The following is a 15072-nucleotide window of genomic DNA, read 5'->3' on the forward strand; positions in this document are numbered from 1 at the left end:
AAAGAAGAAAACCCTGCCATTTGAGACATCATGGATGAGCCTTGAGGGCATTATACTTAGTGAGATAAGCCAGACAAAGACAAATATCGTATATTACCTATATATGGACTCTAAAACCAAACCCTTAGCAACAGAGAGTAGAACCGTGCTGCTTACCAGGGGGTGAGGGGTGGAGAAATTGGGGAGATGTTGTTAAAAGGCACAAACATGATACTAGAAGATGAATAAGTTACGTAGACCTAACACGCAGCACAGATGATCACAAACGACAATATTATTTTATATATCTCAAAATTGCTAAGATGCTGGATCATAAATGTTCTCACCAAAAATAAATTATAATTATGGGATGTGATATAGATGTTAAGTAAAGCTATGGTGGTAATCAGATTGCAGCATATAAATGGTTCAGATCACACTGTAAACTTTAAAAAAATTAAAAGTAGAACTGTATAAACTTATATGTATGTGTATTCTAAAAGAGCCAAACTCTAAAAGAGAAACAGAGAATAGAACGGTTGTTGCCAGGGCCTGGGAAGTGGGGAAAATGAGGAGATGGTGGTCAGAGAGTATCAACTTCCAGTTATAAGATGAATAAGTTTTGGGAAATCCAACGTACATCATGGTGACTATAGTTAACAAAACTATTATATTCTTGAAAGGTGCTAAGAACGTAGATCTCAAATGTTCTCATCACACAAAAAATAAATAGTTAAATAACCTATGGTCATTGTTTCACAATATACAGGTTTATCAAATAACTATGTTGTACACTTTAAGCTGACAAAGTGTTATGTTAATTGTATCTCAATAAAGCCGGAAAAAATATTTCAAGACGGTGACAGCAGAGCATGAAAACAAGCACAGGCTTTTCTGAGCAAAGGACCCAGTGTGACAGCAAAACTGTCACACCTGTGGGGCCGGCCCTTATTGAACCTGCAAAGACGCACCTACAACCTGCCTGAGCTCCCACCTGGTTCACTATGGCAATCTCCTAATCGGCCCCCTGATTCTCCTTTTGCCCCTTCAGACCATTTGTGGGACAGCAGCCAGAGTAAGTCAGATGATGTCCCTCCTCTGCTTAAAACCCTTCCCGGGCATTTCACCCAGAGTAGAAGCCAAAGTCCTTTCAACGGCTGACAAGCCTGTTCACAACCCCCAGGACTCTGTCCCCTGCTCACTTAACTTCAAACACACAGCATTCCTGAGGGTCCTCAAAAGTGCCAGGCACGTCCCTTCCTTGTGGCATGTTCCCTTGCTCTTCACTCTGCTTTGCCACCGGTGACACTCTGCATGTCCTCCCTCACAGCTTTTAAGTCTTACTCACTGACAAATATTTACGGAGCACAGACTACGTGCCAGACACTATTCAAGGCATAGATGGTTGCATCCAGCAACCCTCCGATCATTACCGAGGTGGAGCATCGTTTCGTAAACTCATAGTCAATTTTATAGCTATTTTTCTGGAAAAAATAAATAGATAATATGGGAGCATGGGAATCTTTCAGGCATAAACCCAAAAAATTAATATAAATGTTATAACTGCCAGGGATGTGGAGCATAGCTTCCCACCCCTTAAACATGGGCTGTGCCTAGTGACACCCTTGCAAATAGTACAGATGGAATGGACTGGGGGAAAGAGGAACTTTATAGTGGAGGAACCTGACAAGCCCTCCTTCAGCCAGGGGACCAGGGTCACATCAACAGTAAAAAGCCACAGGGACTTCCCTGGTGGTGCAGTGGTTAAGAATCCGCCTGCCTGTGCAGGGGACACGGGTTTGAGCCCTGGTCAGGGAAGATCCCACATGACGCGCAACAGCTAAGCCCATGCGCCACAACTTCTGGGTCCGCGTGCCACAACTACTGAAGCCTGCGTGCCTACAGCCCGTGCTCTGCAACAAGAGAAGCCACTGCAATGAGAAGCCCCTGCTCGCCTCAACAAGAGAAAGCCCGCGTGCAGCAACAAAGACAGAAGCCAAAACTAACTAAATAAATAAATTTATTTTTTTAAGAAAAGAATTACATGTTACTACAATGTCCGTCCATATAGTTAGCAATGTAAGTCAAGATAAAGAGTGATCTGGGGTTTCCCTGGTGGCGTAGTGGTTGAGAGTCCGCCTGCCGATGCAGGGGACACGGGTTCGTGCCCCGGTCCAGGAAGATCGCACATGCCGCGTAGCGGCTGGGCCCGTGAGCCACGGCCGCTGAGCCTGCGCGTCCAGAGCCTGTGCTCCATGGCGGGAGAGGCCACAACAGTAAGAGGCCCACGTACCGCAAAAAAAAAAAAAAAAAAAAAAAAAAGCAGCAATGAACCAGACCATTCAAACTTTCCTGGGATCCACCTAAGAAATACATTTTACTTTGCAACCTGTATCTATTTCTTTTTGAAAAAAAATTCATGAAACATTTACCCTAATTATGTTTGAGGCACTCTGATATTGCCTATTACATTGTATTCGTTTATTATAAGTGGTGATTATGCCCTGCCAAACTGATCTCACCAGCTGCTACTGGGACCCAACCTATCATGTGTAAAACACTGAATTAGATTTACACATATACCAACAGGGGTGGCCTCAAATCATGCTGTTGGGTGAGAATAGTAGGAAACAGAACAAGATTTATAGCATAATGCCACTTAGGAAAGCAAAACTCACACACACACACACACACACACACACACTCACAAAAGGATACACAATGGTTAAGGATATACATCAAACACATTAGAGGAGGTACCACTGGGCGAATGAAAAACGGAAAATAAACTTCAGGAGGACCTGGATTCAAGGATGACCACGTGCTGTGATCTCAGAATGGTTGGCTGGGCTCGGAACTGGGGTCCAACAAAACAAAAGACGGGGGGTCATTTACTGGAAAAGTTTGAGGATCACATAAATATCCAGAAAATACATAGGAGCTGGAGAATGTCGCATTTAGAATTCTTGAAATGTATTTAAGAAATCAATCCATAAGATCAGAGACAAAATATCATCCAGGGCAAAGTTGGAAGAGAGGAGGAAGGGTCCCCTCACCACCGACAAAGTGATACCAGATGAAAAGAAGGTGGTCGGCTTGCAGGCTGGCAAAGAGCGCGGTCCCAGAGGCCTGGCCGGTCAGTGCACCCCCGGCGCACTCCAGGGGAGGGGGCTTATGGCGGGAGCCACGATGACTCCAGGGAGGGGCTCTCTGTCGAGTGCACAGCCCCCGCCTCATTGCGCTCTCGCCCGAAGCCCCTGCCGCCCAGGAGGCTGCCTGCCCCCAGCCCTTGGTTACAGCTTTTCTGGACCAGGACGGGCCCCTAGCCCCAGACTCACCAGTGCTCAGACCATCTGCTTCCCTTTACACCGAGCAGCCTCGTTTTCCTCGACTTAAGGAGATTCTCCGGGAACCTGAACCCAGAAGGGGGAGATCATTGCCATCGGGGTGAGGGCTGCAGCAGGAGGGTCTGGAATCTGGGCAGGAAAGACTGCTCTGGGGCGCGGGGGGGGGGGCAGAGTTACGGGGAACAAAAACTGGGGCCAGCCAGGAAGGCAGTGGTGGTAGCGTGGAAACAGACCCTGAAAGCATGGCTGGGTTATTTACCAGCACAACACAGAGCTGGGCTTATAAAGGGAAATCCTACGAGGGCCAGGCAGGCAACACAGAAGAGTGAACAGAACGGGGGGACGGTAAAACTGGGGGGCTCCCCAGAGCACTGTCCATGCAAAGGGCAGTCACCCAAAGTGGCCACTGTTCCCATGCAGAAAAGGGACCCTCAGGGTCCAAACTGTCTCATTTTCAAGAGAAGCCAATAAATCCAGAATCTAGTGTAAAACCTCCCAATTTATTTTATTTTATTTTAATTTTTTGGCCACCCCGTGCGGCATGCGGGATCTTAATTCCCCAACCACGGATTGAGCCCGTGTCCCCTGCAGTGGAAGCGCAGAGTCTCAACCACTGGACCACCAGGGAAGTTCCAAACCTCCCAATTTTTGAATTGACAACACTTCTTTGCTTTTAACACGTCTACAGACTGAGGTGGTAAGTGGCCAGACGCCCAGACCCTGCTGGTTCAGGCCTGCAGGATCCCCTCTGACCAGCCCTCCACGCCCCTGTGGGGGACCATCCCTCCCTCCCTTCTCACTCCTCTGGCCCCTGTGACAGCATGCCTTCCTTGTAAAGGTCAAAGCTAATAAACGGGGTGATGGGTATTTCCTGGGCTTCCCAGAGCCTAGGCAAAGCCCTGCCTAAGCTTTTAACTTCTCTTGTCATCATTCCGTGCTCACCACCAATTCCTGGGGTCTAATTTTGCTTCCTGGACCCTTTGATCCGGCAGGCGGGGTGCCCTGGTTAAGGAAGAGCACCGGCCCCTTTTGGGAAGGCACGGGCTGTCAGTCTGCTCTCTACAACTGCCCTGGGTGTGCCTAGTTACGGGGACCATCGCCTAGGGACGGAGTGTCTCAAAGTGCGCTGACAACTCCAGGGTCCACGCCTGCAAAGAAGGTGCTAGAAGTCTCCCCAACTCTGCCTGGAAATCTGCAGGTCCTGGTGCCCTGGAGGGGCACCCATCTCCAGGATGGACTTGCCTGTAGAAAGGGGAGACCCTACAGAAAGGACACCCTCTGAGCCCACCTACACCCCTGCTGCATCCGTTCATCCCTTCAACCGGTCAGTCCCCTTCCCCACCGCCCTTGCCCTGGTGGGGAACTGGTGCCGTGGGGTCCCCTGAGGCGACACCCTCACCCGCAGCATAAACATCACACCTGCTACCCACCTGGCCCAGAGCAAAGCACTGTGAAGCAAAGCCCCAGGGCAGGCGGGGAAGCCCCTGGGCCACTATAATGCCTACACAAAGTCTCTGCTGCAGTCAGGCGACTGGGAAGAGGTCGGGATGCAGGGCTAGAGCTTGAGGCAGAGGGGGCAAAGGGCGGGCGGAGGTCTGGCTGGAGGGGATGGAACCGGCCTGGACTCAGGAAACCTGAGGAGAGCGATGGGAGAAGAGAAAGACCCAGTGGGTGAAGTCAGGGCGCTGGGGAGAAGGTGGGGAGGGGACGGGAAGGGAACAGGGAGAGGCAAGTGGGCGGGTCCACAAAGAACGGAGAGTTGGAGGGACCAGGAGTCCAGGCTTCGGGCAGGCAGAGCTAGTCATCAGCTTTGAAACAGCCCAGTGAACTAGGCAGCTCCTAGCAGACTCCCCGTTATTGCCTCTGGGTCTCCCCACGTGTCGGCCCGAGAACCCACACCCCAAGTGCTCAAAGGAGAAAAACCCGGGGCAGGGGCCTCCCTAGTGGCAGAGTGGAGCCTGCCTCAGCTAAGCTTCTCTGGGGTCAGGGGTCAGTGCCCACCCTGCGCCAGGCGCAGTTGACAGAGTCACTGCCCCCATGACCCTCGCAACACCCAAAGGATGCGTTTCCCCGTTTGACAGAAAACCAAGGCTCACGGAGGGGAAGTGATTCGCCCAGAATGCATCCGAGGCTGCTCCATCAATTCGCAAGCCTTACGGTCCAGTCCCTGCTCTTAGAACCGGGCATGCGGGGGTGAAAGAGAGACAGGCCTAGCACTCAACTGTGTGCTGTACTACTTTAGAGAGGGAAACGGACAAATAGAGAAGGTCAGCTAAGGATCAAGAAAATACGAAGGCCCACAACACTGTAAATCAACTATATTTCAATAAATTTAAAAAAGAAAAAGAAAAAAAGGAATGAATGAGACAATATATACAAAAAAAAAAAAAAAGAAAGGAAGAAAACACGAAGGTAACAGGGTCAAGCGTGTGTGGGATGCTACTCTGGCTGGCGAACTCAAGGAAGGTCCTTGAAGAGGTGACAGCCTGCCCAGCAGACCCCCAGGGAAGGCCTGTCACACAGAGGGAACCGTGAACACAGCATCCCTGAGACTGGACAGAGCTTCCCGCCCAGGGCACAAGCGGGCACGTGCAGCTGGAGCTGAGGGCAGAGGGGTGGGCCTGCAGAGAGAGGGGACGGGAAGCTGCAGGACAGAGGCTGAGGGTGGAGGCAGGGCGGCCCAGCAGGAGGCTGTTACGCAGGCCTCCACCTTAGAGGTGATGGGCCTAGAGCTGGCGAGAGGATGGTGGACCAGGGGTGCAAGGGAAGAGACAGGAGGAGGATGTGGGCCTGAACTGGGGAGGCTGGGGAGGGAGCAGAAATGAAGGGGACGCAGATTTTGACCCTAAAACCCAAGCATCTTACCCCTGATGGGGACTTTGTCTCTTTCTCCTTTGTCCCTCATTAGCCAGGCCAGCGGGTACAGAGTAGGTATACAATTAACTCATTCATATATTCAATTAATATTTATTGAGCACCTACTGTCGTGCCTGGCAAAGTCCTTGCTCGGGGAGGGAGAAGAGAATGGACACCTTTGTTTCAGGTGCAGTGGTCACCGCAGGCTTCTCTCCGACCTCCTTGGGGGAGTGAGGTGGTGAGTCTTAGCTGTGAATATCTTGAAGAAGTACATTTCAGGCAGAGGAAGCAGCAAGTACAAAGGCCCGGAGATGGGAGGGTGCTCACTGAATTTGTTGATTCATTAATCGGTACCTGTGCCCTTGCCTTGGAACTTTCTAAGATCAGTGCCTGGGTCTTTCTCATCAGACGGGAGTGGTCAGAGGGGTGAGTAGGGGCCACGTCCTCCCTTTCTTTACGCAATTCCTCTTTCCCCAACGCTGGCCAGGCCTAGAAGCAGGACAGGTGGAGGAGAAAAGGCAGAGACAGTCAAGCAAGAGGGTGGGTTCTGTGCTGTCCCACTACTCACCCCCAGGCTGTTCCTGGTTTTAGCCCCTGAAGGTCCCACCCTGTCATTCCCCTCCCCCACCCCACTCCCACCGCACCCCCGGCACTTGGAAGCCCCTGCCCCTCACGACAGTCACTCCTGCTGAGTGGAGCTGCTGTCTCTCACTCTGCCACACCCGCAAGTGCGGAGTCTTAACCACTGGACGGCCAGGGGAAGTCCCCCGGCTTTCTTACGCTCATAAAATAATTGGAAGCGGACCATCACTTCCTCATTATCATTCCTAAGTCATTTCTACTTCTCCAGCAATCTTGCTGACATGTCGCTCTAAATTCCACCGATTCAAGCGGTACGCGGGCCTCTCACTGTTGTGGCCTCTCCCGTTGTGGAGCGCAGGCTCCAGACGCACAGGCTCAGCGGCCATGGCTCACGGGCCCAGCCACTCCGCGGCATGTGGGATCTTCCCAGACTGGGGCACGAACCCGTGTCCCCTGCATCGGCAGGCGGACTCTCAACCACTGCGCCACCAGGGAAGCCCAAGACTTTCTATTCTTACCAAGAAAGCATAACAGGCACCAGACCCCCAAACAGGCCTGACCACACACGGAACAAGGCGGGCGCTAGGTTAACGTACCTGACGCGGTTTCTGCGGCAGCGACAGAATCAGATGAACCTCTGACAGGTTGATGCCCGGGACAGGGCTTGGGGTGGGGCGGCGGGAACGTTAGGTGCCAGCTGAGAACGTCCCCGGGCAAAGTCACCGGGGAGCTGCCTGCCTGAGTGGGCCAAGTAACTTCCCTCACCCTGCTTCGAGACGGAGAAAGGAGACCCTGCTTCACCTCAGGCGGCAACCCCCTCCCTGTTTATCAACAGCTGAGAAGGGCTGGGAGGGTCTCAGCTGGAATTTACCCTTCTTGGGGTGGGGACGTTGTGCGCTGCCCCCTTGAGAACTCAAGCCCCATCAAAAGTCCAGGAAGAACAATGACTTTTGTCTTGTCCTATTTGCCTTCTGGATGGTCCCTGCGGAGGCGAGCAGGGCTGTACGCCCCGCTTTGGGGGAGAGAAAAGGGACGCAGGAAAGACGGCCCCGGGGAGTCCACTCCGTTCACATTTACCGAAGCCTCGCAAGACCCCCGACCTTTCACGGGCATCATCTCATTTATCACCCGCGGCTCAGAGACGGAAACAAGAGCCCAGGATCACAACGGCCCACGGTGGTGGAGCTGCAGAGCCCGGGCCCGCGCCTGCCGTCTGGACGCCGCCGCCTCCCCGGACGCTCGGGCGGACCCGCCGGGGCGGACCAGGCTCCTGGGCCCCGGGCCCTCGAGGAATCGGCGCCGCGGGCACAACAGTGCCCTGAGACTGGGGAGTGGCTCCGGGCCTGTAAGTCGGCCGGGTCAGCCCTCCCCCAGGGCCCGAGCCTCCCCTTCGGGCCGGGTCCTGGCCCCCGCCCCTGCCCGGCGGCTCCTCCGGCAGCCCCGCTGACTCAGCGCAAACCGAGCCGCGGCGGGCGGGCGGGGAGGGGCCCGGCCCGACCAGCCGCCCGGGGGCAGCAGTTCCGCCCGCCCCTCCCTCCGGCCCGCCCCGCCCCCGGGAAGAGGTCGGGAGTCGGGAGCCGCGGCCCCGGCCCAGCAGCGCTCGGGAACCCCGAGAGAACCAGGCGGGAGCGCGCGGCCGAGCCCAGGCGCGGGATGACAGCCCTCGGCGTGCAGGTGGGCGAGAGCCCGGTGGGGGTGTGTGGAGGGGCCCGGCTGGGGTCCGGGGGGGAAGTCGCCCAGGGCGCGGTCTCCTCGAGGTCCTGCGGGCACCGAGGCTCCCAAACGGCTAGGGAGGAGTGTTGTGCTTCTCTTTGGGGTCCGCAGTGTTCATCCGTTAGGTGCACCAGAGGGGTCCCTCCTGTTAAAAGGGGGCGCATCTGGAGCGGAGGATGGACGGAATCCACTCGTAAAAATGATCCTCGCCTTGTCACACGAGGAAGCATCTCTGGGGAAGCCAGAACTTTCCTGGGCGGGGGCAGCAAGACCATCTCCCCTCCCAAAACTGATTTTGGGGGGCGGGCAAGGGGGTGGACTCGCTGGGGCACGCGGAAATCTCAGGACAGGCTGTAGAGAGGGGAGGGGCCCGCCTCGCAGAGATGGGGTTTCTCCTTAGAATGATGCGAGGCGTCCATCCGCACCCCCACCCCCCGGGCGTGCGGCTCTCCGCTGCCCTGCGCCGAGCTTCCCTAGCGGACGCGTCCCGCCTCCTTACCTCCCGACTGGACGGTCGGGACGGTGAGAGCGGCCCGCAGCCTCTGCCTGCAAGTGCTCGGCGTCCCGCAGCGCAGATTCCGGGGCTGATCCCGCTGCGCGCACTTTGTAGATGCGGTGACCGAGGCTCAGGTGCAGTAACCCGCCCGTGGCGGCCGGCTCAGCGATAGAATCGAGTCGAACCAGACTTCTGGGCCCGAACAGGAGAAACTCCACCCACAGGCCGCGCCCCAAGCCCCTTGTGGCCGGGACACCGCAACCCTAGAGCCGGATGCAGCGCGTTCCTCTCGTTCTGGGCATAATCTGGAGTCCCGGCCGAGCCGCCTCCGGGACCGGCAGTGAGGAGGGTGGGAGCGGGTGCGGTCCCGCCTTCGGGAGCCGACGGCCCTGCGGGGGAGAGACGTGCACACCGGGATTTAGGAGCGATTTGGGGAAGCGAGTGCTAGATTAAGAGGTGAAGAAACTGCGGCAGGATTAACGGGGGTGGGGAGGGCAGGAGAGCAGCCAGGTAAACAGACTTGACCTTTTAGTGAAAGAAGGGGGCGGGGCTGATGCTTAGGAGCACTTAACCGCCTGCCTGGGACTCTTCTAAGCGGTTGGGGTGCTTAGGTCTCCTTTCGGCTCCTCCCGGGGGGCCAGGAGGCAGGTACTGTTATCTTCAGGGGGTAAATAGCTCGCCGGAGGCCAAAGAGCTAAAAGGCAAGCGTGCTGGCTCCCGGTGCCCTGCGGTGACGCAGGCGGAGCGGGCTTACTCTTTAGGAGGCTGTAGAGGAGATTTCCAGCTGAAGAGGGGGTGGGTCTGACCTGGGCCTGGGCTGAGTGGGCACTGGGAAGGGGGGGCGGGGGGGGAAGCGCAGGGGCGCGGGGCGGGGGCTTCATGTGGAGAAAAGTAGTGAGCAGCCCAAAGTGCCCACTACTTAGGGGTTGACGGGATCAGATGGGGTGCTGGGTTGCAGAGGAAGACAAGACCTTGGCATTGGCCTCAGTGGCCCAGGAGTGCCAAGTGACACTGTTCTACAGGTCACTACTTATCATTCGGGGCTCTGGATGAAAAAGGGAAGGAAATGCTTCCATTTTTTTTTTTTCTTTTTTTTCAGTGGAATTGGTCCAGGCCCTAAGAGATTTAAGTGATTTGCCCAAGGTCACAGAGCTAGAGGCTGGTGGGTCAGGGGCAGGGCTAGACTGCCCTCATACCCTCTGGTCCACGGACCTTCCACTGACCACGCTGCTGCCCAGCTGCCCTCCGGGCGAGGATTTCAGGCCCTGCATCACTGGAAGTTCACAGAGGTGCTGGCAGCCGGGGTGTGGGGCAGTGGTGAGGAAGGAGGACTCCCGAGTTACCTTATTACTGTTACTAATATTAATCAGGAACTGCTTCTGTGCTGGGCACCTTTATATTCATGATCTCACTTAATCCTTGGGAGTTTTACTGGTGTCAGAGTTTGAATGATGCCCTCCTTTGGGGCGGGAGGGGGAAAATGACCTGATGTCAGCTGTCTTTTCCTGATCCCAGTGTGATGTCTGAGGGCCTGGAGATTAAAGTTCACTCTGTGTGCAGGACAGGTGGGGCTGAGGGTAGGATGGCATGTGCTTTTTCTCCAGACAGCGTGATGTCTGAGGTCAGAAGGCCTCTGGGTGCTGCGTTCTTGTGACTTGTTGCCTGCGTCTGGGGTTTTCCCATCCTAGAAACTTATCAACCTGTAGGGAGTTATAACCTCCGGGTGCCTTCATGGCTACTCTTTCCTGCAGGGATCACTAACTCCTGCTACAAAATGTAAGTACGTAACGGTAGATGAGAAAATAAGGGTCAAGGAGGTTAAGAAACCTCGCAAAGACAAACACCTTTATGGTTTGTAGGCACAGAGATTTCAAAGTTCCCTTGGTTTGTTTCTTAGTAGAGCCGTTCTTTCCTAATGAAATCCAGTACAGACTCTTAGATTCCCAGCGGCTCCAGCAGGTAAGAGGGACCTGTTGTGGTTGAAGTGAGGGGCCGGGAGCTGACCCCCTGCCCCCTGCTTTAGCACCTGGAGGCCTCAAGGAGACAAGGGGATGCGGTTTGAGAACCAGAGCCCAGACTCCCCGCCTGAGTGTTCTTTACAGCGCCCCCGACTGCCTTTGCCTCTGGTCTGAGTCGGGTCCCGAGCCCTTGGGCGTCCCTCTGGCCGCTCCAGCCCTTCTCACCACGTACTGAGCCCCTCCCACGAAGGCCCCAGTGGGTACTTACCGGCTGTGTGCATCCCCCCCCACTACGCATGATACAGTTGTCGGGCAGCTGTACCAGGCTTTACTGTGATCTCGGTGAATGCTCTTGGGCTGGTCCCCTGACCCGTGTGTGACACTTTCCCTTTTTACATACCCCGCCCCGTCCCCCCCCGCCCCCCGCCGTGGAGCACCCTACTCCACCAGACTCAGGTTTAAGAGTGAGACAGGACCCTAACTAGGCAGAAGTGCTGAAAGCAAGCCGGATCCATAAGGATCCCGGGGCCTCCCGGGAGCGTGGCTCTGCTTTCTGCCCCTCACCGAGAGGGGTGGCCCAGACCGCCTCTGGAAGCCTCCACTTGCACGTGGCATAGGGCTCATCCCCAGAGTCCCCTTTCGGTTTGCTTCCCAGCAGTGACCGTCACGCATGAGCTGTGTGCTTTGCTTACCTCCCAAACTGGGGCGTGACCTGGGCTGCTTCCACACACACTGTAAAGGGCGTAAGTTATGACTGGGCAGGAGATGGTTTAAAGGGAGCTTCAGACGGAAGTGACAGCGGCTGCAAACTCGACCTCGTGGCTCTTGAGCACGGCACTGGCACCGGGTGCTGGGGACACGGTCCTGCCCTCCCACTATGAATCAGACAGGAATGGAAAACTTGTCAGAACGGTTCCTGACAGAGAGTGACCGGAGGGGTCCGTTCTGGGTTGAGTGGGCAGGACAGACCTCTCCCAGGAGGCGATGTTTCAGCTGAGACATGAAGAATGGAGAAACGGGGGCAGCCGGGAGAAGAGCCTTTCAGGTGGAGGGACCAGTAGGTGTGAGGAGGAAAGTTCTAGGCTTGTCCTAGGCATGCGAGGTGGCCGGGAGGATGCCCTGGGAGGGCTTGTGGGCCGTCTAAGGAGTTTTACCCTTTGAAGCATTCCTTTTGCTTCCGGGTTGGGGGTTGGGGACGGTGGCTTGGGGGTGTCCCGGGGCTGTGAGAAGGGACACCTCACTGGACGCTTGGCCCAGCTTGTCAGGAGAGAGGATAGGGTGTACTTTTGCGGGGCCGAAACCATAGGCTGAAGGGGAGCCTCAGGGACTCCCCCGCCCAGAAGCTTCTAGAACAGACAGCGGTGCCATGTCCTGGGCGGAGTACAGGCTGAGCCAGACTGAAGGGCAAAGTGCAAACATCACTGCGCACTGAAGAAAAGTGCAGAAAAAGCTGGGTGCAGATTAGAATGAAACTGGGGAAGACCAGGGGCCAGAAGAGGGAGCTGTGTAACCTTCACTGATGTGCTAATAATGTCTAGTGCAGCATTCTTGTTTTGCATACAAAGAAACCAAGGCTGGCTGCTAGCTCAAGGTCACGTCTGCCAAGCCAGACAGGTTTGCTGACTTCAGAAGGGACCAAGATTTGCCTGTCAATACAATTTGGGTTTCTTATGCATTATAAAGATCATTAAAGAAAGGTCAGGGAACTCTTTGCCCGATGAATAACTGGATCCACAGGCAATGCTTACAGGTCTCGAATGGAGGACGGATGGGGAACAGGTAGGATGGGAGGAGGAGGGTCCCCCCCGCCCCACCAGGAGGTGGGTCTGTGCTGTGACTAAGGTGGGCTTCCCGGGCATCCTGGGAGACCGAAGCAGAAACCGTGGCTGTCGGAAGCTACAAGGTGTGCTCTGGGTCTTCCCTGAGGAGGCTGGTGCGCTGTGGCGGGGGCCCTCCCTCATGCTGCCCCGTGCTGTCTTCCAGGCCCAGAAGCTCCTGGCCCAAAGGAGACCCCGCCGGTCCTTCTTTGAACCCTCCATCCGGGCCCTCATCATCTTGTGCGCCTCCCTGGCCGTGGTCCTCTCCTCCCTCTCCATCTGCGATGGCCACTGGCTCCTGGCCGACGACCGTCTGTTCGGGCTGTGGCACTTCTGCACCACCTCCAACCAGGCTGAGCTGCACTGCCTCCGAGACCTGAGGCAGGCCCACGTGCCCGGGCTAGCCTCGGGCATGGCGGTGGCCCGCAGCGTGGCCACCTTGGCCGTGGTGGTCGCCATCTTTGGCCTGGAGCTCCTCATGGTGTCCCAGGTGTCCGAGGACGCCCACTCGTGGCACAAGTGGGCCGTGGGCTCTGCCCTCTTCCTCCTCGCCTCCATCCTCTCCTTCGGGGGCCTCCTGAGCTTCCTGACCCTCCTTAGGAACGAGGTCACTCTCATGGGCCTCAGCCTGACGTTCTGGAGCGAATTCACGGCCTCCTTCCTCTTCTTCCTGAACGCCATCAGCGGCCTCCACATCAACAGTATCAGCCGGACTGACAGCGTCACGTACCCCTGGGGCCTGCCTGCAAAACTTTAGGCCCCCCCAGCGAGGGCGCTGAGTTCTACCAGAAAGTGTGGTCAAGATGGGACTTCTCCAACACGTGACATTCGAACTGCCGCCTCTCGGCCTTGGGGTGGTCGGGCCAGTGGCCTTTGCAGCCCAGAGGGCAGGTGGGCGCCTCCGAGCCACCAGCTTAGCCACGTTATTAGGATGTTGACTTCACAAGAAGAAACATATTCTGAAACCCATTCTTGAGTCCTTCCTGGGATGGGAGTAGATGTGGAAGCAGCTCAGGTAACCGGTGCTCAGGCTGGCTGCACAGCCAAGTACATTTCACACCTGTTTTAGTGACTCTGCTGGGATATGGGCTGCAGGGCCCCCGGGGCCTCCGGGCTTGCTAAGAGTGAATCGTCTGTCAGCGAAGGGTGTCCAGTCAGTGCCGAGGACTTGCTTCACCAGCTCAAAGGGCCTCGTGCAGATTCCCTGCTTTAGCTTTGGTCGCGTCAGGGAGGCAGCGTTCAGGGCTGCTGGGGTGCAGAAGCTTTTCAAACCGTTTGACTTTATTTGAGCCCTGCCCTTTGTCGGGGGACCCCGTAATCCCTGGATAACCCCAGCTTCCAGCAGCTGGCTGTGCCTCGGGACTCTCCCTGTCAATCCCGCCTGAAGCCCTTCCAGGAGGGCCCGCCTGGCTTGGTAAGCGTGGGCAATCCATCTTTGGTAAGGTCCCGACAGCCTCAGGGTGCCATTTTTATCCTAGCGCACACTTCAAAGAGCACGTATCTGGAGCTGCCGGACTCCAGGGGGTACTGGGGACTGGCCCGACCTCAGGTAATGATTAACAACCACCCTGGATGCAGAGGCCTGCAGGTGGAGGGGACCAGGAACCGGTGGAGATTTCCACCCTTGCTGGCCACTTTACATTTCTGTGCACCAAACTGGCCTCTTTCCAGTCCCTTTTCTGCCCAGTACCCTCAGCCCATTTCATTCAACACTAGCCCCGTGCCCCTCCCCCACCTGATGACTTCAGGCCTTTCCTGGTTCATTCTGGCTGCCACTGATTGCATGGGGTTTTGGTCTCTGCCCTGCCAGGTCCTCTTTCTGGGCTGGACTGGGTGCCTCTACCTCTCCTGTGATTTTTTTTTTTTTTAACTTTTTGATTCCAAGATGTACAGAGTCCATGAAGGTCCCTGGAGAGCGCCCTGGAAAATGGATATCTGGCCTTCTCACCCCCGTAGCAGACTATAAGATGCAAAGGGGGTGACCTTGTCTCCAGGGGTGAGATGCAGAAGTTGGGGGCCAGGGCCACTTGTCCAGGGTCACCTAAAGCCAGAACTAGAGCTGGGCCCACCTACCAGCAAGATGCCCTCTTCTCTAGCCGCGGGGAGGGTCGCCTCTGCTTCTGTCAAGAATACTCTCCCCCTTGGGCTTCCCTGGTGGCGCAGTGGTTGGGGGTCCGCCTGCCAATGCGGGGACATGGGTTCGTGCCCCGGTCTGGGAAGATCCCACGTGCCACGGAGCGGCTGGGCGCGTGAGCCGTGGCCGCTGGGCCTGCACATCCGGAGCCTGTGCTCCACGACGGGAGAGGCCACAACAGTGAGAGGCC

The 15072-nt window shown here is 56.1% G+C and overlaps 1 protein-coding gene across 1 annotated transcript; it reads left to right on the forward strand.

Annotated features, from left to right (window-relative positions):
* Positions 1–8379: 8379 nt before the first annotated feature.
* LOC309817845 (voltage-dependent calcium channel gamma-like subunit) lies at positions 8380–13696 on the forward strand. The gene is made up of 2 exons (XM_082682126.1): positions 8380–8438; positions 12915–13696. Exons 1-2 carry the CDS (start codon positions 8418–8420, stop codon positions 13503–13505), a joined length of 612 nt encoding a protein of 203 aa, XP_082538252.1. The 5' UTR covers positions 8380–8417; the 3' UTR covers positions 13506–13696.
* Positions 13697–15072: the final 1376 nt, after the last annotated feature.

The sequence above is a fragment of the Grampus griseus genome (genome assembly GCF_964374135.1).
Source record: "Grampus griseus genome assembly, contig: HAP1_SCAFFOLD_873, whole genome shotgun sequence".
Classification (NCBI taxonomy): Eukaryota; Metazoa; Chordata; class Mammalia; order Artiodactyla; family Delphinidae; genus Grampus; species Grampus griseus.

Coding starts and splice junctions, on each gene's coding strand:
- LOC309817845 (XM_082682126.1), top strand. CDS start 8,418: ATGACAGCCCTCGGCGTGCAG. Junction 8,439..12,914: donor TGACAGCCCTCGGCGTGCAG/GTGGGCGAGAGC, acceptor GCTGTCTTCCAG/GCCCAGAAGCTCCTGGCCCA.